The following is a 27,838-nucleotide window of genomic DNA, read 5'->3' on the forward strand; positions in this document are numbered from 1 at the left end:
AGTGGGCTCTGCCCTGTATTTCACTGTATTTAATGTTTCTGCATTGTGTTATATGCTGTTTGTATTGAGTGTGCTCTGCCCTGTAGTTCACTGTATTTAATGTATCTGCCATTGTTTTTTTTACTGTTTGTATTTAATGTACTATATCCTGTATTTCATTGTATTTAATGTATCTGCATTGTGTTATATGCTGTTTGTATTGAGTGTGCTCTGCCCTGTATTTCACTGTATTTAATGTATCTGCATTGTGTTATATGCTGTTTGTATTGAATGTGCTCTGCCCTGTATTTCAATGTATTTAATGTATTTGCATTGTGTTTTATATTGTTTGTATTTAATGTACTGTTCCCTGTATTTCACTGTATTTAATGTATCTGCATTGTTTTTTTTACTGTTTGTATTTAATGTGCTATGCCCTGTATATCACTGTATTTAATGTATTCTGCATCTCTGCCCTAGACGACATTCATACTCACATGTATCGACGGGACTGCACGTGTTACATCTGTTTTGTAAATATAGTGTACAATGCCGACTGGATCTCACACTGTATTTAATGTATCTCTGCATTGGGGTAAAATGCGGTTGAATTGAAACTGGCTCTGCCCCTCTGCCCTGTATTTCACTGTATTTAATGTATCTGGATTGTGTTATATGCTGTTTGTATTGAGTGTGCCCTGCCCTGTATTTCACTGTATTTAATGTATCTGCATTGTGTTATATGCTGTTTGTATTGACTGTGCTCTCTGTATCGTACAAACCATGCTCTGCCCGCGATGTGACTGGATTATTTATGCTAAAGTGTATGATGCTGTTCATATGACTGTGCTCTGCCAAGTTTTCCTGTACCAAACATAATCTGCATTGGTTCACACGCTTGTGTGACATTGACAAGGCGCTCAATAAATGTACATCAGCAGTACACAATGATAACTGACATTGTGGTTATACTGACACGATTGACTGTGCACTGCACTGTGTTATATGCTGTTTGTATTTAATGTGCTCTGCATTGTATTTCACTGTATTTAATGTATCTGCATTGTGTTATATGCTTTTTGTATTGAATGCGCTCTGCCTGTATTTCACTGTATTTAATGTATCTGCATTGTTTTATATGCTGTTTGTATTGAATGTGCCATGCCCTGTATTGCCCTGTATGGTATCATTGTGTTATATGCTGTTTGTATTGAGTGTGCTATGCCCTGTATTTCACTGTATTTAATGTGTCTGCATTGTGTTATATGCTGTTTGTATTGAGTGTGCTCTGCCCTGTATTTCACTGTATTTAATGTATCTGCATTGTGTTATACGCTGTTTGTATTGAGTGTGCTCTGCCCTGTATTTCACTGTATTTAATGTATCTGCATTGTGTTATATGCTGTTTGTATTGACTGTGCTCTGCCCTGTATTTCACTGTATTTAATGTATCTGCATTGTGTTATATGCTGTTTGTATTGAGTGTGCTCTGCCCTGTATTTCACTGTATTTAATGTATCTGCATTGTGTTATATGCTGTTTGTATTGAGTGTGCTCTGCCCTGTATTTCACTGTATTTAATGTATCTGCATTGTGTTATATGCTGTTTGTATTGAATGCGCTCTGCCCTGTATTTCACTGTATTTTTAATGTATCTGCATTGTGTTATATGCTGTTTGTATTGAGTGTGCTCTGCCCCTGTATTTTACTGTATTTAATGTATTTGCATTGTGTTTTTTGCTGTTTGTATTGAGTGTGCTATGCCCTGTATTTCACTGTATTTAATGTATCTGCATTGTGTTATATGCTGTTTGTATTGAATGTGCTCTGCCCTGTATTTCACTGTATTTAATGTATCTGCATTGTTTTTTATGCTGTTTGTATTGAGTGTGCTCTGCCCTGTATTTCACTGTATTTAATGTATCTGCATTGTGTTATATGCTGTTTGTATTGAGTGTGCTCTGCCCTGTATTTCACTGTATTTAATGTATCTGCATTGTGTTATATGCTGTTTGTATTGAGTGTGCTCTGCCCTGTATTTCACTGTATTTAATGTATCTGCATTGTGTTATATGCTGTTTGTATTGAGTGTGCTCTGCCCTGTATTTCACTGTATTTAATGTATCTGCATTGTGTTATATGCTGTTTGTATTGAGTGATGCTCTATGCCCTGTATTTCACTGTATTTAATGTATCTGCATTGTGTTATGTGCTGTTTGTATTGAATGTGCTCTGCCCTGTATTTCACTGTATTTAATGTATGCTGATATGCTGTTGTATTACGTGCTGCCCTTATTCCCTGGTAGTTAATGTATTTATTGTTTTTTACTGTTTGTATTGAGTGTGCTCTGCCCTGTATTTCACTGTATTTAATGTATCTGCATTGTGTTATATGCTGTTTGTATTGAGTGTGCTCTGCCCTGTATTTCACTGTATTTAATGTATCTGCATTGTGTTATATGCTGTTTGTATTGAGTGTGCTCTGCCCTGTATTTCACTGTATTTAATGTATCTGCATTGTGTTATATGCTGTTTGTATTGAGTGTGCTCTGCCCTGTATTTACGCGAACGGGACATGTGTATTATGCTGTTGTTATTGAATGCGCTCTGCCGCCTTGTATTTCATGAACTGTATTTAATGTATCTGCATTGTGTGATAACTATGCTGTTTGGATTGAGTGTGCTCTCCCTGGTATTCACGGATGTTTAATGTAACGACAACATCTGCTGCATTGTGTTATATGGCCTGTTTGATTGAGTGCGCTGACCGAGCCCCTGTGCCATTTTTCACTGTATTTAACACAAGAGACTGGACATGGAGTGACATAAATTCCATATATAGACGCCTATGCCCTGTATTTCACTGTATTTAATGTATCTGCATTGTGTTATATGCTGTTTGTATTGAGTGTGCTCTGCCCTGTATTTCACTGTATTTAATGTATGCTGCTGTTTGTATTGAGTGTGCTATGCCCTGTATTTCACTGTATTTAATGTATCTGCATTGTGTTATATGCTGTTTGTATTGAGTGTGCTCTGCCCTGTATTTCACTGTATTTAATGTATCTGCATTGTGTTATATGCTGTTTGTATTGAGTGTGCTCTGCCCTGTATTTCACTGTATTTAATGTATCTGCATTGTGTTATATGCTGTTTGTATTGAATGTGCTCTGCCCTGTATTTCACTGTATTTAATGTATCTGCATTGTGTTATATGCTGTTTGTATTGAGTGTGCTCTGCCCTGTATTTCACTGTATTTAATGTATCTGCATTGTGTTATATGCTGTTTGTATGTTTTTAATGTATTTGCATTGTGTTATTTAACTGTTTGTATTTAGTGTACTCTGCCCTGTATTTCACTGTATTTAATGTATCTGCATTGTGTTATATGCTGTTTGTATTGAGTGTGCTCTGCCCTGTATTTTCACTTGCCTATATTCACTGATTGTTTATCTGGTGGTACTGCAATTGTGTTCTGCCCTACTGTGCTCTATTTGTATTTCAATGTAGGTACTGATCTGCATTGTGTATATGCTGTTTGCAGAGTGCTCTGACTGTGTATCTTCCACTGTATTTACTTATTGTGAATATGCATGTATCTAGCATTGTGTTTTATTATATTTGTACCATAGACGTGAATTGCTCTGCCCCTGTATTTCACTGTATAGCGTACTTTAACTAAACAGGGCTTGTGACGTAAACAGTGTATATGCTGTTTAACTTGAGTGTAAGTGCTCACCCAATTACTATCTGCGTACCCTGTCTTCACTGTATTTAAATGCCTGCATGTTGTACTTAATATGCGTAACAGCACGTTGATAACGACAAACATAACTAATTTCACTATATTTAATGTATCTGCATTGTGTTATATGCTGTTTGTATTGAGTGTGCTCTGCCCTGTATTTCACTGTATTTAATGTATCTGCATTGTGTTATATGCTGTTTGTATTGAATGCGCTCTGCCCTGTATTTCACTGTTTTTAATGTATCTGCATTGTGTTATATGCTGTTTGTATTGAGTGTGCTCTGCCCTGTATTTCACTGTATTTAATGTATCTGCATTGTGTTATATGCTGTTTGTATTGAGTGTGCTCTGCCCTGTATTTCACTGTATTTAATGTATCTGCATTGTGTTATATGCTGTTTGTATTGAGTGTGCTCTGCCCTGTATTTCACTGTATTTAATGTATCTGCATTGTTTTATATGCTGTTTGTATTGAGTGTGCTCTGCCCTGTATTTCACTGTATTTAATGTATCTGCATTGTGTTATATGCTGTTTGTATTGAATGTGCTCTGCCCTGTATTTCACTGTATTTAATGTATCTGCATTGTGTTATATGCTGTTTGTATTGAGTTTGTGCTCTGCCCTGTATTTCACTGTATTTAATGTATCTGCATTGTGTTATATGCTGTTTGTATTGAATGTGCTCTGCCCTGTATTTCACTGTATTTAATGTATTTGCATTGTGTTATATGCTGTTTGTATTGAATGTGCTCTGCCCTGTATTTCACTGTATTTAATGTATCTGCATTGTGTTATATGCTGTTTGTATTGAATGCGCTCTGCCCTGTATTTCACTGTATTTAATGTATCTGCATTGTGTTATATGCTGTTTGTATTGAGTGTGCTCTGCCCTGTATTTCACTGTATTTAATGTATCTGCATTGTGTTATATGCTGTTTGTATTGAATGTGCTCTGCCCTGTATTTCACTGTATTTAATGTATCTGCATTGTGTTATATGCTGTTTGTATTGAGTGTGCTCTGCCCTGTATTTCACTGTATTTAATGTATCTGCATTGTGTTATATGCTGTTTGTATTGAGTGTGCTCTGCCCTGTATTTCACTGTATTTAATGTATCTGCATTGTGTTATGTGCTGTTTGTATTGTATCTGCATTGTGTGTGCTCTGCCCTGTATTTCACTGTATTTAATGTATCTGCATTGTGTTATATGCTGTTTGTATTGAATGTGCTCTGCCCTGTATTTCACTGTATTTAATGTATTCTGCACTGTGTATTGAATGTGCTCTGCCCTGTATTTCACTGTTTGTATTTAATGCGCTATCTGCATTGTGTTATATGCTGTTTGTATTGAATGTGCTATGCCCTGTATTTCACTGTATTTAATGTATCTGCATTGTGTTATATGCTGTTTGTATTGAGTGTGCTCTGCCCTGTATTTCACTGTATTTAATGTATCTGCATTGTGTTATATGCTGTTTGTATTGACTGTGCTCTGCCCTGTATTTCACTGTATTTAATGTATCTGCATTGTGTTATATGCTGTTTGTATTGAGTGTGCTCTGCCCTGTATTTCACTGTATTTAATGTATCTGCATTGTTTTTATATGCTGTTTGTATTTAATGCGCTATGCCCTGTATTTCACTGTATTTAATGTATCTGCATTGTGTTATATGCTGTTTGTATTGAGTGTGCTCTGCCCTGTATTTCACTGTATTTAATGTATCTGCATTGTGTTATATGCTGTTTGTATTGAATGCGCTGCCCTGTATTTCACTGTATTTAATGTATCTGCATTGTGTTATATGCTGTTTGTATTGAATGCGCTCTGCCCTGTATTTCACTGTATTTAATGTATCTGCATTGTGTTATATGCTGTTTGTATTGAGTGTGCTCTGCCCTGTATTTCACTGTATTTAATGTATCTGCATTGTGTTATATGCTGTTTGTATTGAGTGTGCTCTGCCCTGTATTTCACTGTATTTAATGCATTATGCATTGATCCTCACTATCTCTGGTCCACTGTGAAAGGCGCTATAGAAAATAGAGATCGATTGACTGATTGATCCCCAACAACCGCCTATCTGTTTGCCTTCAAACTCTGGAGCGACATTAGTCGACCAGGCTACTGAGACAATCTGAAGACACGGGTCTGTCTGTCTGTCTGTCTGCAGGGGTGAGAGTTTTCACGTTTCATTTTCGATTTCACACGCACAGCAAATCCACGCTCGTACAGAAGCAATGGGCGTGGGCTGCAATACCTTTGCACGCCGCTGCGCGTCAGTCCTGTCCGAGCTGGGCATTTTAAACAGAGGTTCAGTGCAAAACACGCACTGCAAATTCACGAGTCACTGAACCGACCCCACGCACAATCTTTCTGCTAACACACCCACACTCGGGTTGGAGAAGTTGACGTTGTCACCGAGTCCACAGCAATACCCTCAACTCCTCTCCACTCCGTTCTGGCGATTCCCCGGAGTGCAAACGGAGCCGGCTGTCGCTCTTCCACACACCAGACAACCGACCTTTTACAAGAAAACTCACCATTAAATCCTCCGGAGTTACCGTCTCGCTAATCACTGCCTCCATCTTCTCAGCGGTGTCGATGACCTCACCTGCCGGAAATACATTTCGACCTCACCTGCCGGAAATATTCCTCGACCTCACCTGCCGGAAATACATTTCGACCTCACCTGCCGGAAATATTCATCGACCTCACCTGCCGGAAATATTGGTCGACCTCACCTGCCGGAAATATTCATCGACCTCACCTGCCGGAAATATTCATCGACCTCACCTGCAGGAAATATTGCTCGACCTCACCTGCCGGAAATGAAGTCACGGCTTGGCATACCAGAAGTGGAACCCGTCGTGTAGTTTCCGAGTTCAGACGATAATTCGCCGTGATTTTTAATTAATTAATTAAATAAATAAATAATTCTGGAACGTATCTTTTATATCTGCATCATGACAATCTTCTTGGGTAAAACTGTAGAACAAACTCACACTAGCCCTGCTGCTGCTGCTGCTCCCAGTCCTGGGGTTCAGAGCTCCCCTCAATGAAGTCTAGGTTATTATTATTAATATTGCAATGATCAGGAGCCAGGAGTTTGAGCAGGGTTACAAACTCACACTAGCCCTGCTGCTGCTGCACCCAGTCCTGGGGTTCAGAGCTCCCCTCAATGAAGTCCTGTTATTATTATTAATATTGCAATGATCAGGAGGCAGGAGTTTGAGCAGGGTTACAAACTCACACTAGCCCTGCTGCTGCTGCACCCAGTCCTGGGGTTCAGAGCTCCCCTCAATGAAGTCTGTTATTATTATTAATATTGCAATGATCAGGAGCCAGGAGTTTGAGCAGGGTTACAAACTCACACTAGCCCTGCTGCTGCTGCACCCAGTCCTGGGGTTCAGAGCTCCCCTCAATGAAGTCTGTTATTATTATTAATATTGCAATGATCAGGAGCCAGGAGTTTGAGCAGGGTTATAAACTCACACTAGCCCCTGCTGCTGCTGCACCCAGTCCTGGGGTTCAGAGCTCCCCTCAATGAAGTTATTATTATTAATATTGCAATGATCAGGAGCCAGGAGTTTGAGCAGGGTTACAAACTCACACTAGCCCTGCTGCTGCTGCACCCAGTCCTGGGGTTCAGAGCTCCCCTCAATGAAGTCTGTTATTATTATTAATATTGCAATGATCAGGAGCCAGGAGTTTGAGCAGGGTTACAAACTCACACTAGCCCTGCTGCTGCTGCTGCACCCAGTCCTGGGGTTCAGAGCTCCCCTCAATGAAGTATTATTATTATTAATATTGCAATGATCAGGATGCAGGATTTGACAGGGTTAAAAACCCAGTGTGAGTAGCCTGCTGTTCTGCGCTTGCCCCACCATCCAATGTTCAGAGCTCCCCTCAATGAAGTGTAGCATTAATATTACAGGTAACAAGCTCAGGTGTGTCTTATTATTAAGCTCACAGTAAAAGCAGGAATGGACCACACTGCTGTACTGCTCCGCAACGGGAACTTTATTTCAACCCCAAAGGACGACAGCAACGATGAAAACATCTTGAAAAGGAAGAGCAACAAAAAAAAAAAAAAGACCAACAGACTACTCCAGAATAAAGCTGGGACTAAACTGGGCTTCTACAGACGGCTCAGCTTGTGGCTCTGAGGTGCCACGCTGTAGAGCTCGGAGGGCTCCTGCACGGTTCGAGAGACACGCTGACGGTCAGCCTCGCTTCAGTTCGTGGCTTGGGCTAGCTTCTCAAAGGCTTCGCCCTCGAAACGCATCAGCTGCCAGCCCTCCGCGGCGGTGAGGTTCAGAGCTCCCTGGCCGCAGTAGAAATCCAGGGAAGGCTTATTCCAGTCCAGCACGGTGAACTGCATCCGAACACAGCCCCGCGCCCGTCCGATCTGGAGACAGAAACGCAGGAGTGGACATCAGGGACCGGCGTCCCAAACAAACCAGGGCCGGGCGATCACTCGAAAAAAATGCAGACATTCTATTTGCACTATCCTCTCCCCCTCCCCTCCCCTCTCATCCCTCCTCTCCTCCCCTCTCCTCTCCTCTCCTCTCCTCCTCCTCCTCTCTCCATCCCTCCTCTCCCCTCTCCTCTCCTCTCCTCTCCTCTCCTCTCTCCTCTCCCCTCTCCTCTCCTCTCCCCCTCTCTCTCCTCTCTCCCTCTCCCCTCTCCTCCTCTCCCCTCTCATCCCTCCTCCCCTCTCCTCCTCTCCCCTCTCTCTCCCCAGTAACATTGCAGTGTGTGTTCTTTACCTGTGCAATGCGACTCATCAGTGCTTTCCCAATTCCTTTACCTAGCAAAATAAAGACATGCTAGTTTACAATGCTTTACCAGACCTCTCTGTGCTTTACAATGCTTCCCTATGCTTTACCAGACCTCTCTGTGCTTTACAATGCTTCCCTATGCTTTACCAGACCTCTCTGTGCTTTACAATGCTTCCCTATGCTTTACCAGACCTCTCTGTGCTTTACAATGCTTCCCTATGCTTTACCAGACCTCTCTGTGTTTTACAATGCTTCCCTGTGCTTTACCACACCTCTCTGTGCTTTACAATGCTTCCCTATGCTTTACCAGACCTCTCTGTGCTTTACAATGCTTCCCTATGCTTTACCAGACCTCTCTGTGCTTTACAATGCTTCCCTATGCTTTACCAGACCTCTCTGTGCTTTACAATGCTTCCCTGTGCTTTACCAGACCTCTCTGTGCTTTACAATGCTTCCCTATGCTTTACCAGACCTCTCTGTGCTTTACAATGCTTCCCTATGCTTTACCAGACCTCTCTGTGCTTTACAATGCTTCCCTATGCTTTACCACACCTCTCTGTGCTTTACAATGCTTCCCTATGCTTTACCACACCTCTCTGTGCTTTACAATGCTTCCCTGTGCTTTACCAGACCTCTCTGTGCTTTACAATGCTTCCCTATGCTTTACCAGACCTCTCTGTGCTTTACAATGCTTCCCTATGCTTTACCAGACCTCTCTGTGCTTTACAATGCTTCCCTATGCTTTACCACACCTCTCTGTGCTTTACAATGCTTCCCTATGCTTCACCACACCTCTCTGTGCTTCATTACACTTTGTAGCTGTTTTGCTGTGGGAATCTTATATAAAGGCTAGTTTACCCCCTGGGTTTGTTTTATTGAATATGCTTTACAGAGATCAGACTGTTTTTTTCCCCCCAGGTTTCCCACGGGGTTTCTAAGAGCCCTGTAGAGATTTCCTTTGCTCTGTGTGCTGCTAACCTCTGAACTCGGGCATCACGTACAAGTCTTCCATGTAGACGACTCTTCCTTTCCACGTGCAGTAAGTGAAGTAATAAAAGCCATAGCCCACTATCGTGTGACCTGCAGAAACCAAACAAAGCTTTACTGCAAGAATGAAGCAAATAATAACAAACAAATAAATAAATAATAATAAAATAGCCTTCCTAGTCTCTGTGAGTCGCTTTGGATAAAAGCATTTGCTAAATGACTAACTAATAATAATAATAATAATAATAATCTGAATGAAGCGCACAGCTGGATAAAGACTGTGCCGCTGTACCGTCTCTGCTTTGGATTTCCTCTGGCACTTCAGCCACCAAACACTTAAAGAAAGGGCTGCTTGAAAATCCGTCCTCTTCCAGTTCTGCAAGAGAAGAGCAGAGCAAATCCTGCAAGAGAAAAAACTCAGCCTGCCCTCAACGATTACCGCCTAATCCTGCTTCAGAGGGGCTGCACTGGGGGCGAGGTGCCCTGCAGCGAACGCCTCGGACTGGAGCTTCATATGCATCGCAGGGCTCCCACTGCAAAGCGATTCGAGCCAGTCCAGGTTTTACTGCGAGTTTAGTAACAGGATACACACCTGAGCTTGTAGCTTAATCGAGCTGGGGGAGGGGAGTAAAACCTGGAACGGATTAAACTTTATCACCGCAGCGGGGGGGACAAAACAACCCCCCCAAAAAACAAAACAAAAACATGATTCTTTTTTAGGGTTTGGGATTCTTATTATTGAGGTGTTTGAAGGGCTGCATCAGCGGTGTGTATATTTATATATACACACACACACACACACACACACAAAGTATGTGCTATGTTTGGCAGGTGACAATCAGTGCTAAAAGATCAATTATGCCCAGCAGAGCCTCCTTACCTTTGTGGGTAAGTTTAACTTCATCTGGCATTTTCTCATACTCTGACAAATCCTGCGGATCAAAGACAAAACATTGATTGTCTTAAACAAGAGTTTTTATATATGTACACACACGCACGCACGCACGCACGGGGGTTACGCTCCCACAGAATCAACCCGCGCCGTCTACAGAACCTCACCTCACGTATACATTTTAATTTTTTTTTTTTTTTGTTCTTGTTTGGTTTTTTTTTTTTTTTTTTGACGCTTACTTCCTTCCCTCGGATTTCATTGTGGATTTTAAGATCCCTTTTTTGGGAAAAAAAAAATGCAAGCTCTTCAGGGAACGCAAAAGCAATTTGTAAATCCTGATCAGCGCGAATGAAAGACTATTGCTTATGCAAAACAAAAAAACAAAAAAACAAAACCCTCACCGCGATCAAGCGCATTATATCTCTGCAGTCCTCTCGCGTGGAGTCTCGCACGGTGTAGTTCATACTGCTGGTATTAAACTGATTGCACATTAATTAATACTGGTATTAAACTGATTGCACAGTAATTAATACTGGTATTAAACTGATTGCACAGTAATTAATACTGGTATTAAACTGATTGCACAGCGACCCTCAGGAACACGCCTCGCTTTGAACCCGCTCAGGGTTGTCTTGCGTGTCTCCGGGTATGGGTTGTTCCATTTAAAAAACAAAGGGGGCAACTTTTTTTTTTTTTTCTTTTTTAAATCACAGTACTTTTAAAAATGATCTTCTCCGTTGCCCCTAGAAACATAACGGCGTTATATCACGGAATTGACTTAATTAACGACACCTCCGCGCGAAACGCACGAGGAATAAATTAAACGCGTTTTTAATTACCTGCTTCACACCCCCACGGCTTCAAGTCCGAGCTTCCTTGAAAGGTGCATTGAAATTTGCCGGCTGCTCTCTAATTTATCGAGGGGGGGGGGGGGTCAAGTTTAAAAACATTTTCGTATATCTGTCATATTGCTGTTGCGTGATTAGCCCCCAGTGCATCAACACAGCCCATTGCAAAAGCGCACCTTGATTATATTAGTGATTCATTGTCATCTTAATCGGGCAGTTATAAAATGATTGGGTCGGGCAGCGCCAGCCAGCCTGCTTTTAGTTCGGCGAGACTCGACCATGCTGTTTGCAAAGCAAGCCGGCTCTCTGGTCGGTATCGTTGTGCTGGCCGTGCTGCAGGGCGCTTTCTCTTGGGAGGAATGGCCCCGGGTACAGTTTGGACACGGGGAAGGCGACTCTTCGGCCTCTCAGCTGCAAGACGCGGACGAGTTACCAGCAGGTCGCCCGCTCCAGAGAAGCCGAGTCGGACAGCAGTTGAAGGACAGAGCAATCCGTGTAGCTCAGCAAATCAAGTCCTTCCTGGAATACATGAAACCGCACCCCGCCGGCAGTGGGGTGTTCCCGCACCCAGCCGGCAGTGGGGTGTTCCCGCACCCCGCCGGCAGGGGGGTGGTCCCGCACCCAGCCGGCAGTGGGGTGGTCCCGCACCCCGCCGGCAGGGGGGTGGTCCCGCAGACCGTGGCGGCGCAGTGCGGGGAGACTAAGATCGTGGTGACGGTCAAGCGGGATCTTTTCGGAATCGGCCAGCTGATCAAAGCCTCTGACCTCAGCCTGGGAAGCTGCGGGGTCACACGGCAGGATAACGCGACGCAGAGCTTGGTGTTTGAGGCTCGGCTGCAGGACTGCGGCAGTACCCTGACGGTATATTAAATTCTATGGGTGTTCTCGGTTAAAACCAAAAAAGCATGTCGTGCATTTAAACCCCCTTTCTATTCAAAGATGGTATCTGACCAGCTGGTCTACAGCTTCACCCTCCAATACCAGCCGAGCAGGAACTCCAACGAGCCGATCGTGAGGACCAACTCCGCGGGAGTGGGCGTCGAGTGCCGCTACATGCGGTGCGTCTCGAAAGGGTTAAAAATCATTTCAGACTTCCCTGAAACGCGTTCTCTAATTCATCCCGAACACTCAAACCGGTCCGTTTTGAATTTGGCAGGATTTTCTGTTCAGCTGGCTTCTCCCAGTGAAACAAAACCACTTCGATTCTTTTTTGATTCATTAAAATTACATCAGGACTATTTAGGAACCATTTTGACCCAAATTAAGCTCATCTGGTTCCTGATTAAAAATCTCAATTTTAATATTAAATGTATACAGTGAGAATCAGACTTTTCTGCCAACTGATACAGTAGTAATCTTGCCTCAACTGTATTGATGCGTTCCCTCAACGAACTGGGTTTGCAATGAGCTGGTTTGACTCTTGTTATTGATTACTAGGACTTGGCTTGTGTTCGGTGCGCTCCCTCACCTCCTGTTGCTGTCTGAAACCTCTCTGTCTCCTAGGAAACAAAACGTGAGCAGCAACGCCCTTCAACCAACATGGCGCCCCTTCTCCTCCACCAGGTCTGGCTCTGCTCTGCTCGGCTTCTCCCTGAAGCTGCTGGCTGGTAACGCCCCTCTGCTGAAGTTGTGTTAGCTAGGAAACTTTAACATAATGCAGTCGTGGCCGTCCACAGAATTCTAGGGGGGCGGCACTTACATGCTCAACTTGGACTTGAGCTGCAATTCGATGAAAACCAATACTGTCTAGTGCTCTCCTTTTCCAGTTATCTGTGGACTCCTATAGGTACAATTACTCTATCTCATGAGTTTTGGTCAGGCAGATCGCTCCAGGTCAGAGCAATATATTAGCTCATGCAATGGTGTGTCTCTCTCTCTCTCAGATGACTGGGTCACCCCGAGGACCTCCAGTGTCTACTCCCTGGGGGACGTCATGAACCTCGAAGCCTCGGTTGAGGGGACCAATCACGTGCCCCTCCGGCTCTTCGTGGACAGCTGCGTGGCCACTGTGGTTCCCGACAGGACCGCCAGCCCCCGATATGTCTTCATTGACCACAGTGGGTGAGTGGCTGGCCTCTCCCCTGTGTTGAGAGATCCAGTTAGCATGGCTGAGCTGCAGGATTCTAGTATTGATGTCTTTTTAAACCCCTGTGGTCTCTCCGCAGCTGCCTGGTTGATGCGAAGGGTTCCGGCTCCAGGTCCCGCTTCGTGTCTCCCAGAGTTCAGAGCGACAAGCTGCAGCTGAAGCTCGATGCCTTCCGCTTCTACTCTGACTCCAGGAGCACCGTGAGTGTGGAGCTCAAACCTGTTCACAGTGAAGCTGTTCATGTGAGCAGCACACTCCCGTGCTGCAGTGGTCCAGAAAGAGGCTCTCTTACCAAGAGGTTCAAATCCCGGCTCGGCCACTGACTCCCTGTGCGTGTGACCCTGAGCGAGTCGCTGAACCTCCCTGTGCTCCGCCCTTCAGACGTAAAATAAAACGAGGAGGTCCTATTGGAAGAGACTCTGCAGCAGTCTCTAGAAATCTCTTTGGATAAAAGCCTCTGCTAAATGACTAGTCCTTTCCCTTTGCAGTGTAGCTCCAAACGCTGGGTCTCGCGTTGCTTGAACGTGCTCTACCACTGAAACTCTTCTCCTCAAACTGGTGAATTGTTCCATTTCCCTCCTAGATCTACATCACCTGCCACCTGAAAGTGACGGCTGCTTCCCAGAACGTGGACTCTGTGAACAAGGCCTGCTCTTTCACTGCGGGCTCCGGCAGGTGAGTCTCTGGGAGGGGCGGCCTGCCTCCCTGCCCCCCTGGGTAAGCTCACCTCTGGGCGCTCTCTCTCCTAGGTGGAGCTCGGTGGACGGGAGTGATTCTGTGTGCAGCTGCTGTAACACTGGGAGCTGTGTTGCCTCTTCCAGGAGGAGACGAGGGAGCGGGGCGGCTGCCAGTGCAGGTAAGGGATTGGTTACTCTGTCTGGTGTTTGGGGAGGAGTGGAGAGGCTTTCACGCTGGACTAGTGTTTCTGGTTTCAATATGGACTGGTCCCTTTTGTCTTGCAGTTCTGGAGTGGGAAGGCGACGCTCTTGTCGGTCCCCTGGTCGTCCTGGAGACTCTCGATTCCCTGGAGGAGCCTGAAGCCCAGAGTCTCCAGTTAGAAGCAGAGGCCGGACCAGCAGCAGGTAACAATTCTGCCCCCCCTCTGCTACAAGATCGAAAGAGCAGCGCCTTCATACGTCTTGCTTCCATGTAACATCTTTTTGTAATGCTGTGTGCCTCTTGGTAGCATGAGCATAATAACTCATGCCAACAAAACAGGAGGGTTGATGGCAAAGCCACTTCCATCCACTATTCTAACACTATCTCCTTCCCCCAGGCTTCCCTGTTGAGGTTCTGGTCCTGGCTGGTGTGGTCACTGCTGTGGCTCTGGGCTGCATTGCTGCGCTGGCCGCTGTGCTTTACAGGAGACCCGGCAGACTCTCTGACTTGTGGTTTTAATTGAAACAATAAAGAATTTAAAGTCATGCTGTCTGTGTGTGGATTTTATAAGGGGGGGTGGCGTTCCTCCCCTTCAGGGTTGATGGGTCAAGGGAGGCAATGAACTATTTCAGGGTTTGGCAGGAAAGGAATTTTTAAATACTTTTATTGGTTCAGTTAAACAGACTGGTGTTTAGAACAAAGACCAGGATTGGAAGGGCCAATTTTTAGCCACCCCTGTGTTTAAAAGAAACTTGGTCTGTCCCAGTAAACTGCAGCAGGATTTTCTTTCAGAACGGTTTACCTGCGTCTGTAGTTTATTTAGCAACTGCCTGAAGCCAGGGAGACTTGCAAGTGTTTGCAGGGCAGGGTTACAGTGCAAGATTCATATTGAAACACAGTGCAAATAATAACACTGCTAGGATTATAATGGGTTGTCTCTATAGTGCTATTTATAGTGCATCAGCTGAGGATCCAGCGCTGAGATCATCAGAGCCCAGTGCAGGAGGGGCAGATACAAAGATCTCCAAGCGCAGTCTGAACTGGGGGGGTCTTGAGGGGGTGCTGAGAGACAGTTCTGAAGTTCTCCAGCAGCTGGTTCTGTGTTCCAGAACAGGATGACAGGCACCTGAATCCTCTTGCTGGCGACACACCATCTCCTGCCCCAAGCTTTCTCCCAGAACAGCAGGGAAGTGATCGTGATTCCATTTCAGTTCGATAGCTAGCCACTGTGTCTCAACAGTGTGTGTTTAAACTGCCTGTGGGGAATATTCAGCTCTATAAAGGGAGAGTTACTGGCATAGCCAGTGGTGCGGTCCACACACACAAGTTTCTTTACACGCTGAAGGGGTTTCAGTTGATTACAAGCGCTGCCAACATGCCCTGAGATTGCTGAGTTTCACAATGGTTTAAACACACTAGAACACTAAGAGTTTTTGTTCACTGACAAATAATTTGATTGGGCTGCCTGCATCTACACACCCTCTCAAACAGCCTGAAGCTACATCTCTCTATCAGAATACCATCTTCACTGGTTAGAGATACAGGTGCTGACAAGTAGCCCCGCACAAGATCATCCATAAACTACTTTAATACAGAGAAGGAACATTAAGAGATACAGAATTAACCCCGATATCAGACTTCCAGCTTGGGCCCTTGGGCATGATACCAGCATGGAAAAAAGCAGCCAGAACTAGCTCCCAAGTCAACTTGCATTTAAACACTTAACTATAATGAAAGTTACATCAATTGGGTTGTTTGCAACCATTAATTATTAGAACTTCATACAAGCCAAATTGAGACCCTCAAACCACCCCCCCCCCTCCATTACTGTATGGCTTGCCCCATCACCACCCCCCTCATTACTGTATATGGTTCCTCCCCCCCTCCCAATACTAATATGGGCACAGACCACAGTTTCAAACTGAAAGGTTTATTGCTCTCATTGACAAATACAAAATTAAGCAGCGAGTCTGCTGGGTCTCCTCTACAGCACAGCGGCCAGCGCAGCAATGCAGCCCAGAGCCACAGTGGTGACCACACCAGCCAGGACCAGAACCACAACAAGGAAGCCTGGGGGGGGGGGGGTAGAAGTGTTAGAATAGTGGATGGAAGTGGCTTTGCCAGCAACCCTCCTGTTTTGTTGGCATGAGTTTCTATTATGACATCGAGAGTCTCCAGGACGACCAGGGGACCGACCAGAGCGTTGCCTTCCCACTCCAGAACTGCAAGGAAAATGGACCAGTCCATACTGAAACCAGAAACACTAGTCCAGCGTGAAAGCCTCTCCACTCCTCCCCAAAAACCAGACAGAGGTGTATATTGTAACCATAGTTTCATGCATAGTGCCTGCAACGGTGTGGACGGTAGATGTTTTTATCAGGCCAGTGGCTCACCTCAGGTAGTGGCACTCGATGTCGATTTTAGCACCGTTGGTTCTCACTACAGGGAGGTTAGAATCGGGGGTCGGGGCTGTATTTGAGGGTGAAGCTGTAGACTAGCTTGTTCTCGGCCATCTAAGAGGTGGGAGAAAAAAAAATTTGTTGTTAAACTCACCATGCAAAAAATAAATAAATAACTTTTATATTGCTGTGCAATATCTTAGCATCTCTTAGCATCAGGGTACTGCCGCAGTCCTGCAGCCGAGCCTCAAACACCAAGCTCTGCGTTGCGTTATCCTGCCGTGTGACCCCGCAGCTTCCCAGGCTGAGGGCAGAGGCTTTGATCAGCTGGCCGATTCCGAAAGGATCCCGCTTGACCGACACCTCGATCTTAGTCTCCTGTCGGCAGGTCTTCAAACTGCACCGTTATCGAAGGAATCCCAGAGAGGCACAGGTTCAGATTTGATAGCTGTAGGAAGTGGAAATAAGACTCCAGTTGCATAGCAGTGTCACCCATTCCAGGTTTTTACTGTCACCAGCTTGCACAGCCCCACAGTGTGCACAGGTAACAAGCTTGGGTGTCCCAGTAATGCAAGGAATGGATCAAACTGCAATGCAATAGGAGTCTTGCTTCCAGCTCTACAGTTTGTATTACCTGTTGTAAATTTAAAACAATTGAGAGGAAACTTGAAAACTGAACACACAGAAACTGCACAGAAACCGAATCGTGAGTCCAAGTTTCAGTTCGTTTCTTTTTTAAACGGTGTGTGTTTTACCCCCCAGCTTCTCTTAATAATTCAACATTACATTACATTATGATACATTAAGCCATTCTTGTGTCTCGATCCCCCAACACACAGACGCAACTAAATGGGCTTTTAAATCGCAAATATATATATATATATATATCAATAAACACATCATTAATCTTTTGCAGTTAGCACAGCTAGAGCAAGTTATCATAACAATATAAATAAAGAGGAGATTAAAATAACAGGTCGATTAGTTAAAAACGCTCCCAAATTATTATTATTATTATTATTATTATTATTATTTATTGTTATTATAATTATTATAAAGCAGTCCTGTCATCAAATAGTTAACTTAATGAGTTAAGATATGCGCGGCTCGCTGACTCCGCCCACTGACACGCCCACCACTGTACGTCACTGTGCTGCAAGATGTTTTTTTAAGTCCGAAAGAACAGCAGCATTGAAATGGCTTCCCCGTCCCCCTGCAGCCGCTGCCCGATACGGAGAGCGCTTTCTCCCAGGGACGGGTCTGCGCTTCCACCCGCCCGGTGCTGCAGAACTTGCGAGGGACCCTTATATCTGATCTCCCTGGACCGATACAAAACCGACCCGGGGTCCAAATGCCACTTCTCCCCGGCGTCGGCTCCTCACGGCTTCCTCTACGACGCCACCCTTAGCGACGGCGATTGCAGAGTCCGGGTCACGCTGCACCCGAACCTGAACCCGCTGGTGCGGAAAAACGCGCTGAGGTGCGGTTCCGAGCTGTATAATATCCGGTTCGCCGTCGAGTTCGAGCAGGCTCGGCTCGGCGGGCGTTGTCAAACGTTTCAGGTTCTGGGTTTGGAGATCGAGGAAGAGCAGGCTCGGAACCGGGCTTTGGAGCGGCTGAGGGAGCTGAATTTGCAGCACCTGCCTTGGTTCGGGAGGGTGGACGGGGAGGACGAGGCGGCGGTCGCTCCCTTGATGGCACGGAGGGTCTGTTACTTGCCGCTGTGGGACACGGACGATTATTTCGGAGACGTTTGGGAAGGTCCAGACCACAGAGCCCGGTCGCCGGGCTTCCTTTCAGAAAACGACTCCGACGAAGAAGGTACACAATTCAGCACTCGAGTCTTATTTCCAGCGCATAACGTAGAGTCTAGTGTTTTTAAAATGCAATTTGAAATTCTGTTAAGTTTTATAAGCGGGTCTAGTACAGAGTCCCGCTGCACAGCGGTGTGATCCATTCCTGGTATTCACTGTGAGTGTTTAATGATAAGACACACCTGAGGTTGCTTCCCTGTACACGCAGCGTCTGATGCACCCCCTTGTTGCTCACAGGTACGCAGTTCGTCACTCTGCAGCAGCTCAAGGCTTCCTTCCTCAAGAAGTCCAAGGGTAAACTGGGACCGCTGGTTGTCCGAGTGCTCAAAAAATCCCGGCTGTGCCATTTTGGAAAGGAAGACCGGACCAATGAGTGCCCATACCAGGTCAGCAGACAGATCTGTGTGTGCGTGAGAGAGGCCAGGTCGAGAAGACCTACTGTCAGTCCAGCGATGCCACTTTCAGCTCAATAGTAATCCTCCCAGGCAGAGATGGAAATCAGACTCCCGCTGCACAGCAGTGTGATCCAGTCCTGCTTTCACTAGGAGTTTAATAATCAGACTCCCGCTGCACAGCAGTGAGATCCAGTCCTGCTTTCACTAGGAGTTTAATAATCACACTCCCGCTGCACAGCAGTGTGATCCAGTCCTGCTTTCACTAGGAGTTTAATAATCAGACTCCCGCTGCACAGCAGTGTGATCCAGTCCTGCTTTCACTAGGAGTTTAATAATCAGACTCCCGCTGCACAGCAGTGTGATCCAGTCCTGCTTTCACTAGGTGTTTAATAATCAGACTCCCGCTGCACAGCGGTGTGATCCAGTCCTGCTTTCACTAGGAGTTTAATAATCACACTCCCGCTGCACAGCAGTGTGATCCAGTCCTGCTTTCACTAGGTGTTTAATAATCAGCACGCACACTGCGGGGTTGACCAAGCTGGTAGTAAAACCTGGACTGGGTGACACTGCTGTGCAACAGGAGCCTTATTTCCAGCCCTGCACCCTGTGTGTGTTATAGAAATGTTTTTACTCAAATAGCCGTCTTTCCTGTATATCTGATTTACATTTGATTTGAAATATACAATATGCAAGCCTGTTGCTGTCCTTGCATGACTGACTGTTTTTAATTTAAAGAAGTGTGTTTTATTCCTGCACACAGATCTACACAGATAAACGGGGGGGGGGGGGGATCTTATTTGTCCTCGTCATGATGGGTCTACCCCGCCCAACAGAAGGTGTTTTTTTAATACATGCGTAGTACATCATCATCTCAGGTTCTGTTTCCTGTGTATTAGTTCATGACCCCCAACTTAGGGAAAGTCATCAAATATTATACAGAAAATGAAATTGGAAACTAGAGTCGAGTCAGATAGACCCTGAACCCTAACAGGAGGGTAAGAGTGAATATTGCCTTTCTCTCCTGTAATGCCAGCGTTGTGTGGTGCTTCTTTGTTGCCAGGCAGAGCTAGGGGTGGCTGATGGGTCAGGCTGTGCCTCGGTGATCCTGTGGAACTCGCTGTGTCTGCGCTGGTACCGCTGTTTGGACCCGGGGATGGTTCTGCAGCTCTGGGACTACAGGGTGAAGGAAAGCTACTCCAGGAGACTGAGAGAGAATTGGGACAGCCAGAACCTGAACCAGGACCAGCAACACATAGGTACTGCAACGCTGAGGCACAGATGGTAAAGCACGGGAGAATTTGTCTAATTAAAGCACAAAGCGGTCTAACGTTTGCATCCCTTTCTATATCTCTGATTTACCGAGGTGGAAATTGAAATTCTCATGCAGGCAGGTATATAAACGAGATCAAGGACACATCTTGAGCTGCTAGATTTGCACACTGCTGTCCATACCCAGACTGAACCTGGTAGACAGTGCAGCCTTTTAGAACTGGAACTCTGAACCTCAGAACTGGCTCGGGGTTCTCAGAACTGGGATCTGCAAGTCACTGAGTTTTTCATGCAGGCAGGTGTATACAGAATAGGAGTTTCCAGGTTCAAATCCCAGCTCAGCCACTGACCCACTATGTGTGACCCTGAGCGAGTCACTTCACCTCCTTGTGCTCCGTCCTTCAAACAAAACAAGCGAGGTCCTATTGGAAGAGACTCTGCAGCAGCAGCCGCAGTTGTTGATGATGCAGAGTTCACCCCTCCCTAGTCTCTGGAAGTCTCTTTGGATAAACGCGTCTGCAAAAATAAACCAGTTCAAAGATGGCTGTGAATGACCCGTCTCGAAGCTGTCTGGTAGCCCTGCATGCTGCTGTCTCGCTGGGGTGTTTGGTGGAGGTCTGTGTGCTTCAGTGTGTGTCTGCTTCTCTCGCAGAGATCAGTCTGAATTCCAGAAACCCCACTGCTATCATCAGCATCGTCCCGGAGAGATGTGTCCAGAGAGGCTGGGGGCTGCCCCCCCAGCGCTTCAGCTTCCAGACCAGGTACACCCACGAACCAGGCTCACAGTTCAGCTATTACTGCTACCAGCTTGATTAGCCCCCAGTGTGTCTAGGTAACAAGCACAGAGAGGTGTGGTAAAGCATAGGGAAGCATTGTAAAGCACAGAGAGGTCTGGTAAAGCATAGGGAAGCATTGTAAAACACAGACAGGTCTGGTAAAGCATAGGGAAGCATTGTAAAGCACAGAGAGGTCTGGTAAAGCATAGGGAGCATTGTAAAGCACAGAGAGGTCTGGTAAAGCATAGGGAAGCATTGTAAAGCACAGAGAGGTCTGGTAAAGCATAGGGAAGCATTGTAAAGCACAGAGAGGTCTGGTAAAGCATAGGGAAGCATTGTAAAGCACAGAGTGGTAAAGCATAGGGAAGCAATGTAAAGCACAGAGAGGTCTGGTAAAGCATAGGGAAGCATTGTAAAGCAGAGAGGTAAAGCATAGGGAAGCATTGTAAAGCACAGAGAGTTAAAGCATAGGGAAGCATTGTAAAGCACAGAGAGGTCCTGTAAAGCATAGGGAAGCATTGTAAAGCACAGAGAGGTCTGGTAAAGCATAGGGAAGCATTGTAAGGCACAAAGGTGTGGTAAAGCTTAGGGAAGCATTGTAAAGCATAGAGAAGCATTGTAAAGCACAGAGAGGTAAAGCATAGGGAAGCATTGTAAAGCACAGAGAGGTCTGGGAAGGCATATTAATTAACATGGCAAACCAGGGTAGATTATGCTCAATGCAAAGTATAACCTTCAGAAATGCCATGGCAAACTCTCCTAAAGGGCTTCCCGGGGGGGGCGCAGGAACTCCTTTCAAGATGTCTTCGTTTCCCCTCTGCGTTCAGGGCGGTGCTCGCTTCCTGTCCCGACGGTACCGTCTGTGACTTCATCGGCTTGGTGAGGTTCGTGGGCCGGCCGGAGAGAACCAGGAAGAAAGGTGGGTGCAGCGTCACAGGAAACCTGGGCTTTTGACAGTCCGCCGAGCTCCCCTCTGAAATCGAGTGTGTAAGAACCCCGCCCACCCCCACCTCTCTCTCTCTCTGTGACTCTCCCCAGGGGGGGGCGGGGAGGAGTTTTCGGTGTACCGCTGGCTGCAGCTCGATGACGGGACAGGGGGAGGGCCGATTCTCCTCAAGCTCTACTCCACATGCCAGCCGGAGACCCACGCACAGCTCCGCCCGAGTAAGTGCCCCAGCCAGGCTCCCTTATAGAGGCGTCTCCTCTGGAAAGCACAGCGACGTGCAGTGAAGCGCTGCAGAGGTATGGCAGAGCATGCCAAACAAACCAGTAGAAAACTGAGCTTCCCTTGCAGAAATCGCAGCAGGGTGCCATCGACCACCGTGCAAGCGCGGGGAAGTGTAGGCTGGCATTGTAAAGCACAGAGGAGACGCGTTCATTTTTCTTCCAGATCGGTTCTGACCTTTCCAAGGCAGGGAGTAAGACTCCTGTTGCAGAGCGGTGTCACCCAGTCCTAGGTTTTACTACCAGCTTGATCAAACCGCTGTGCAGCGAGAGTCTCCATCCCTGGGGAGTGTAGTGTCATGCTGTTGCTTTGTTGTTACAGTGTTCATAGCCGTGTGCACCAACTGCCAGCTAGTGAGCGCTGGGGGCGGTGCCAGGGCACAGCCTTCGTGCCACTACCTGACCAGCACCAGACACAGCCAGATCTATGGGCAAGGTGAGTCGGTTTTAATGCACAGTCTCTCCCACAAAATGATCCACTTACTATCAATGTGGAAGTGACCCAGGGGGGAGAGGAGAAGGGGGAGAAGGAGGAGGGGAGGGGTGTGGGTAATATTTTTCTCCGTTTTTTTTTCGAAATTTTAATTCGATATGTTAGCAAGCTAACATTATTCATCAAGTTTCATTCGACTTCATAAAGCAAAAAGAGTTGATTTCTATAGGGTGATGCAAAACTGTGGGCCATAGCTGTGTGTGTGTGTGTATATATAATATAATATATATGCGTGTAGTGTTTTGCTCAGAGCCAGCTTCCCAAGTTTCAGTGTGTTTAATACGCCTTTGTGTTGCCATGGTAACCCCACATTTATATCTCTCATAAATCTGCTGCCTTTGTGATTACATATCTCAGTGCTTTTTAAAAGTCTGCTAGATTGTTGGGCTGTCTCATTTTGTTTTGCGCGGCTCTGTGCCCGAATGTCGGATCTGGACCCTGGAATGGCGTTGGGTTTGTGGTCTCGCTCCTGTAGGGCAGCACTCTGGCAGAGCGTACACGAACCTCCCTGTGGTCCAGCGGTTCATAGCCTGGGTCCAGACTCTGAGCGAAGAGGCGGAGATGAGAACGGCTGTGATTGGGGGATATTTCAGCTTCCCGCCCCTCCCCACCAGCATCAGACAGTATCTCGGGGAGAGCAAAGGTAAGGGGTTTGATTATTTTATTTTTATTAATTGTTTTTTGTCGTGAAAATGCAATTGATAATCTGTTGAAAACATGCATCTGTATTATAGATCTAGATATATATGGCTTGGTTAGTCCAGAGGTTAAAGAAAGAGGCTTGATACCAGGAGGTTCAAATCGAGACTCCCTGTGTGTGACCCTGAGCGAGTCACTTCACCTCCTTGTGCTCCGTCCTTCAAACAAAACAAGCGAGGTCCTATTGGAAGAGACTCTGCAGCAGCAGCCGCAGTTGTTGATGATGCAGAGTTCACCCCCCCCTAGTCTCCTGTAAGTCTCTTCAAGTCTGCTAAGAGATCTCTCCCTGGCTGTGCTCTGCTAGGGGGGCCCTGCTTGCTTAGTCTGGAGGAGCTGAGGGAGGAGGTGGGGAGGCTGCAATACCGGGAGCATCGGCGCTTCACCGTCCAGGGATCCATCATCGCGGCACGCTGCTGCCACCTGGGAGAGAGGCAAGGGGAGCTCGGCACCCCCAGACTGGTGAGAGACCCCGTGGCATCGCTGGAGGGAGGGGGGCTAATTTGTTCGGAGCGTTTGTGTTGAGATTTATTTAAAGGTGGTAGTTGCATTGCATTTATCAGAAAGAGCTTTTGGCCCATGATCTAGAGCCCCAGGTCTCTTAAAGGAACACGGTTCTGATTTTATTTATTTTTTAAATTTGAAACTCTGTAAGGAGAGATAACCAGGAGTCCGTAATGTTGCTAGTCTGCAGTGTTGTTTCTGTTAGAGAAAAAGAGGTCTTAAAACCAGGAGGTTCAAATCCCGGCTCAGCCACTAGACTCGCCGTGTGTGACCCTGAGCGAGTCACTTCACCTCCTTGTGCTCCGTCCTTCAGATGTAAAACAAACGAGGTCCTATTGGAAGAGACTCTGCAGAGTTCACCCCCCCTGGTCTCTGCGAGTTGCTCTGGATCAAAGCGTCTGCTGAAGGACTCTGGTAACTCCCTGCTCTCTCCTGTCTCTGTTGCTCAGGCAGAGTGCTCCACTCGTCCTTACTCTACAGATTCCTCCCTCGACCCGGCGTCTCTCGAGCCCCACTGCAGCCCAGTCGGCTCTCCAGGAGCCCCGCTCCCGCCTCGCTACCCCCGGTTCAGGTAATTGCAACCCCCCACCCCCCCTTTCCCTCTCCTGTAAACTGTCAGAGCTCTGGTTCTAACCTGCAGTGTATCTCTGCGCATGGCCATGGCAGGGCTGGGAATCAGACTCCTGTTGCACAGCAGTGTGTGACCCTGAGCGAGTCACTTCACCTCCTTGTGCTCCGTCCTTCAGATGTAAAACAAACGAGGTCCTATTGGAAGAGACTCTGCAGCAGCAGCAGCAGCAGTTGTTGATGGTGCAGAGTCCCCCCCCCCCCCCCCCCCCACAGTGTGTACAGATGGCGTGTGTGTCTTGTGGTAAAATCGTACTGTCTTGTTGTTTTCCAACAGCACTCCGAAGCACGTCTCTCCCAGGAAGAGGCCACTTGGAAAGTGTCGGAGGAAAACAGAGACGCCCAGGAAAAGGTGTGCTTGTGCCTCCTGGAGCTGTGCCTGCTCTTCCAGGCTCAGAGCTGGGCAGTGCTGATGTTTTCATTTATTTTTATAGTTTTGATTTTAAATGTGAATGATGATCTGGGAATCTCTCTCTCTCTCTCTCTCTCTCTCTCTCTCTCTCTCTCTCTCTCTCTCTCTCTCATTCCAGGCTCGCTCTGGCCTCCCAGCTCAAAGCCAGCCCAGCACAGAGCAGACAGGAAGACAGGAGCCAGCGGGAATCCACTGCGAGCTGCAGCCAGACAGGTTTGAGACAAAAGACTTTTCTAGAGTCTTGGTGTAGCCAGCAAAATAACCAGAGCCTGAAGGAGTGGGGGGTGGTTTCGCTCTTCCAGGAAGCGCAAGCTGATCTGAAGGCACGGCATGCAAACTGAGATCTTTCGTTAACCCAGTGAAGAACCAGGTGGTAAGACACTGAGAGAGACGTCTAGTGGAGTTTTTTTTATGATTTCAGTGATGGAAGTAAGACTCCTAATTGCTTGATGGCTTCACCCATTCGTAGATGAATACCAGTACAGCCAGCAAACTCAGGGAAGTCTTGTTCAACTCCATGTCGTTTCAAGCCACTTTTGATCACTAATCGCTATTTCCCCTGCAGCCTTTATTATAGAGGAGATGTGCTCAGAGTTTCAGCTCGGCTCCGATGAGGAGGAGCAGGAGATGGAGGCAGAAGACCCAGCCCTCCTCTCCCCACCCCTTAAACCCAGACCCCTGGCCTGGTCCGGCCGCTGCTGGCAGGGGGAGAGGCTGGGAGGGGCGGGGGTGCTGCCCGAGACTCTACCCCGCCAGTACACGCACGCGCAATGGGAGCTCCAGACCAGGGCAGCCGGGCTGCAGCCTGCCAGCCTCTCGCTCACCCTGCCTGAGCCCGCCCGAGCTCTGGAGAGCTTCTCCCCAGCCAGCAGCTACCAGGGATGCTACAGCTTCACCATCCTGGGTGAGGGGACCAGAGACACCTCGCCGGGGTCAGTCCCAGTGCGGTAGGGGTTTGGCGGAGAGCTGCCGTGTCTCCTGTGGCTTTCGTCCAACTGAATATGTCCAACTGGACCAATAATTTGGGGGGGGGGGGGGGGGGGGGGGCGGGGGGGGTATTAAATAAAAATTGGAGATTGAGCCCCCAGACCCTAGTTGTGAAGTGGAGGTGCGTGTTCCTGGGAGGCTAACGCTGTGTTTTTGTGCGGCCCTCCCTCTGCAGGTTTGAACGAACGCCTGGCTGTTGATGCCGTCTTTTTGCCCACGATGCCCACGGGCCCCCACGCCGTACCTCACGAGAACAGCCTGGCGTCTGTGTTGGCACACGGGGGCCCCTCCCCCACCAGGCCCCCCCCAGCTCCAGGTGAGCGACAGCAAAGCATTTCAGGCGCACGAGGAATCCGAGCTCTGCTGGTTTCTTTAATAAAAATACATTTTGAGAGAGACTGGTCTCGCTCGAGAGGAGGAATCCGGACGACCAGCCTGTCGGCACAGTTCAAACCCTGTTTAGTGTATAAAATAGATTGATTTAATAATAATAATAATAATAATAATAATAATAATAATAATAATGATGATGATGATGATTCTGTAACCCTTTTACTGACTTTATTTTTTATTTTTTTTTGTGTGTTCAGAGGACCTCATTGCCACAGCACCAGCTCTGGATAATAAACACTTCCTCTTTGTTCTGGACATCAGCCAGCAGGGAGCAGAGAGACTGGAGGTGGTCCTGAACCGCGCCTACCCCTATCCCTAGCCTGCCCCCCCCCCCCCCACCCCCCACTCCTGAACCAGCGCAGTCCCAATTCCTTTAGCTTTTGTGGCGTCTGTGTTCAGGAGGTCTCATTTCAGTTCTGTCTGGTAGGGAGAGGTAGATAGCTGGAAGGTTTCACAGCAAGGGAGCAAGTCAAACACTCTGTTTTTTTTTTTTTTTTTCTCTAACGCAGTTCTGTTTTCTGTCCTGCTGTTGTTATTATTGTTGTTGTTTGTGTACAGTTTTGATAATTTAAAAAATGCCTTTCAGTATTTAAGTGACGCACAACTTATGCAGAAAATTACAGTTGAATCTAACTGGAAAATACTAGTTTTTAGTTTGATATTAAAACTCAATATTAAACAGCATATTAAAAATAACTATACATGTGTAATTCAGTTGTGTACCACTCTGAAACCAAACAATAACTACACTTCAGTTGTAACTGGTTTGTACAGGCAGGGTGCCCTCGTCTCGCCGCGCACCAGTGCCCTCCTGTGGGCTGGCCGGGCGCCTGCAGGCTTGCCTGTAATCTGCCTGGAGCTGCGTTGTCCTCCGACGCTGTAGCTCTGAGGCGGCTGCAGCGTGGAAAGAAGCGTGCGGCTGACGGCACACGCCTTGGGGGGGACTGCGCAGGTTCGCCTTTGCCCGCTCCCGAGTCAGCACGGGGGTGGTAGCGGTGAGCAGGGCCTAAATGCAATTGGTAATTTCAAATTGGGAGAAAAAAAATAAAAAAAAAATACACAGGACCTCGTTTGTTTGACGTCTCGTCCGAAGGACGGAGCCCAAGGAGGTGAAGTGACTCGCTCAGGGTCTCACACACACACACACACGCACAGGGAGTCAGTGGCTGAGCTGGGATTTGAACCCCCTGGTATCAAGACCCCCCTTTTCTCTAACCGCTGGACCCCTGGAGCCCTGGCTCCTGTCTAAACGGATCTGTTGTTGTCTGCGAATGCTGTGTGTATTTGCTGTGAAGTGCTGTATCCTGCCCAGCCACTAAGAGCTGAGTGAAGTAAGAGTCCCTGCTCCCAGTGGAGGTTTTGAGAAGAAAAAACAGAAAACACAAGCGCTGGAGCAAGAACACATGAGACCAGGAGAGGCGAACGACTTTTATTAGGAAAATGCATTCAGCAACACACAGGCGTTATCGCACAGGTTAGTGTAAACAGAGCTGGATACAGCAAACGAATTCCTGTCTGTGTGTTGCCTGTCACTAAGGAGTGACTATGGACGAGGGACACGCTCTTAGCATTGCAAATCTACCCCCCCCCATCCATCCATCACATACATAACAAGTAATCATGCTTTTAAATATGTGTTTAGTT

The 27,838-nt window shown here is 46.8% G+C and overlaps 4 protein-coding genes across 6 annotated transcripts in view; 2 read left to right on the forward strand and 2 right to left on the reverse strand.

Annotated features, from left to right (window-relative positions):
• Positions 1–6,375, reverse strand: part of LOC121306589 (mitochondrial fission 1 protein-like) — a 17,523-nt gene extending 11,148 nt beyond the window's left edge. The window contains exon 1 of the mRNA XM_041238403.1: positions 6,273–6,375. Within this exon, the coding sequence (XP_041094337.1) occupies positions 6,273–6,317 (45 nt within the window). The 5' untranslated portion in view covers positions 6,318–6,375. The remainder of the gene's footprint in view (positions 1–6,272) is intronic.
• Positions 6,376–7,734: 1,359 nt separating this feature from the next.
• Positions 7,735–11,028, reverse strand: LOC121306583 (thialysine N-epsilon-acetyltransferase-like). Of its 2 annotated transcripts, XM_041238394.1 has the most exons (6): positions 10,794–11,026; positions 10,381–10,432; positions 9,793–9,876; positions 9,492–9,593; positions 8,502–8,542; positions 7,735–8,140 (listed from the first exon to the last, which is right to left on the reverse strand). In XM_041238394.1, the coding sequence occupies exons 1-6, from the start codon at positions 10,881–10,883 to the stop codon at positions 7,967–7,969; spliced, it is 543 nt and encodes a 180-aa protein (XP_041094328.1). In that variant the 5' UTR covers positions 10,884–11,026; the 3' UTR covers positions 7,735–7,966. The 2 variants fall into 2 exon arrangements, with proteins under 2 accessions (XP_041094328.1, XP_041094329.1); XM_041238395.1 differs by lacking the exon at positions 9,793–9,876 and having other exon boundaries at positions 10,794–11,028.
• Positions 11,029–11,144: 116 nt separating this feature from the next.
• Positions 11,145–14,724, forward strand: LOC121306466 (zona pellucida sperm-binding protein 3-like). The gene is made up of 9 exons (XM_041238187.1): positions 11,145–12,101; positions 12,180–12,298; positions 12,744–12,847; positions 13,124–13,301; positions 13,406–13,526; positions 13,910–14,001; positions 14,076–14,182; positions 14,289–14,408; positions 14,603–14,724. Exons 1-9 carry the CDS (start codon positions 11,520–11,522, stop codon positions 14,722–14,724), a joined length of 1,545 nt encoding a protein of 514 aa, XP_041094121.1. The 5' UTR covers positions 11,145–11,519.
• Positions 14,725–17,731: 3,007 nt separating this feature from the next.
• Positions 17,732–26,887, forward strand: LOC121306534 (RPA-related protein RADX-like). Of its 2 annotated transcripts, XM_041238300.1 has the most exons (15): positions 17,736–18,425; positions 18,656–18,804; positions 19,874–20,069; positions 20,735–20,843; positions 21,686–21,777; positions 21,897–22,022; positions 22,405–22,518; positions 23,051–23,218; positions 23,579–23,733; positions 24,225–24,346; positions 24,680–24,754; positions 24,933–25,027; positions 25,380–25,718; positions 25,977–26,117; positions 26,392–26,887. In XM_041238300.1, the coding sequence occupies exons 1-15, from the start codon at positions 17,801–17,803 to the stop codon at positions 26,511–26,513; spliced, it is 2,628 nt and encodes an 875-aa protein (XP_041094234.1). In that variant the 5' UTR covers positions 17,736–17,800; the 3' UTR covers positions 26,514–26,887. The 2 variants fall into 2 exon arrangements, with proteins under 2 accessions (XP_041094235.1, XP_041094234.1); XM_041238301.1 differs by lacking the exon at positions 26,392–26,887 and having other exon boundaries at positions 17,732–18,425; positions 25,380–25,746; positions 25,977–26,089.
• The last annotated feature ends 951 nt before the right edge of the window (positions 26,888–27,838 follow it).

The sequence above is a fragment of the Polyodon spathula genome, chromosome 48 (assembly GCF_017654505.1).
Source record: "Polyodon spathula isolate WHYD16114869_AA chromosome 48, ASM1765450v1, whole genome shotgun sequence".
Taxonomy (NCBI): Eukaryota; Metazoa; Chordata; class Actinopteri; order Acipenseriformes; family Polyodontidae; genus Polyodon; species Polyodon spathula.

What these genes read in the sequence shown, in the direction of transcription:
- LOC121306583 (XM_041238394.1), bottom strand. Translation starts at nt 10,883, where the DNA reads ATGTGCAATCAGTTTAATACCAGCAGTATGAACTACACCGTGCGAGAC. An exon ending in AGTTAAACTTACCCACAAAG is followed by an intron (nt 9,877 to 10,380) that starts GTAAGGAGGCTC and finishes CTTCTCTTGCAG; the next exon opens with AACTGGAAGAGGACGGATTT. An exon ending in GGAAATCCAAAGCAGAGACG is followed by an intron (nt 9,594 to 9,792) that starts GTACAGCGGCAC and finishes TGGTTTCTGCAG; the next exon opens with GTCACACGATAGTGGGCTAT.
- LOC121306466 (XM_041238187.1), top strand. Translation starts at nt 11,520, where the DNA reads ATGCTGTTTGCAAAGCAAGCCGGCTCTCTGGTCGGTATCGTTGTGCTG. An exon ending in GTCTTCATTGACCACAGTGG is followed by an intron (nt 13,302 to 13,405) that starts GTGAGTGGCTGG and finishes GTCTCTCCGCAG; the next exon opens with CTGCCTGGTTGATGCGAAGG. An exon ending in CGGGGCGGCTGCCAGTGCAG is followed by an intron (nt 14,183 to 14,288) that starts GTAAGGGATTGG and finishes TTTGTCTTGCAG; the next exon opens with TTCTGGAGTGGGAAGGCGAC.
- LOC121306534 (XM_041238300.1), top strand. Translation starts at nt 17,801, where the DNA reads ATGGCTTCCCCGTCCCCCTGCAGCCGCTGCCCGATACGGAGAGCGCTT. An exon ending in CCAGGACCAGCAACACATAG is followed by an intron (nt 20,070 to 20,734) that starts GTACTGCAACGC and finishes CTTCTCTCGCAG; the next exon opens with AGATCAGTCTGAATTCCAGA. An exon ending in AGCTCGGCACCCCCAGACTG is followed by an intron (nt 23,734 to 24,224) that starts GTGAGAGACCCC and finishes TCTGTTGCTCAG; the next exon opens with GCAGAGTGCTCCACTCGTCC.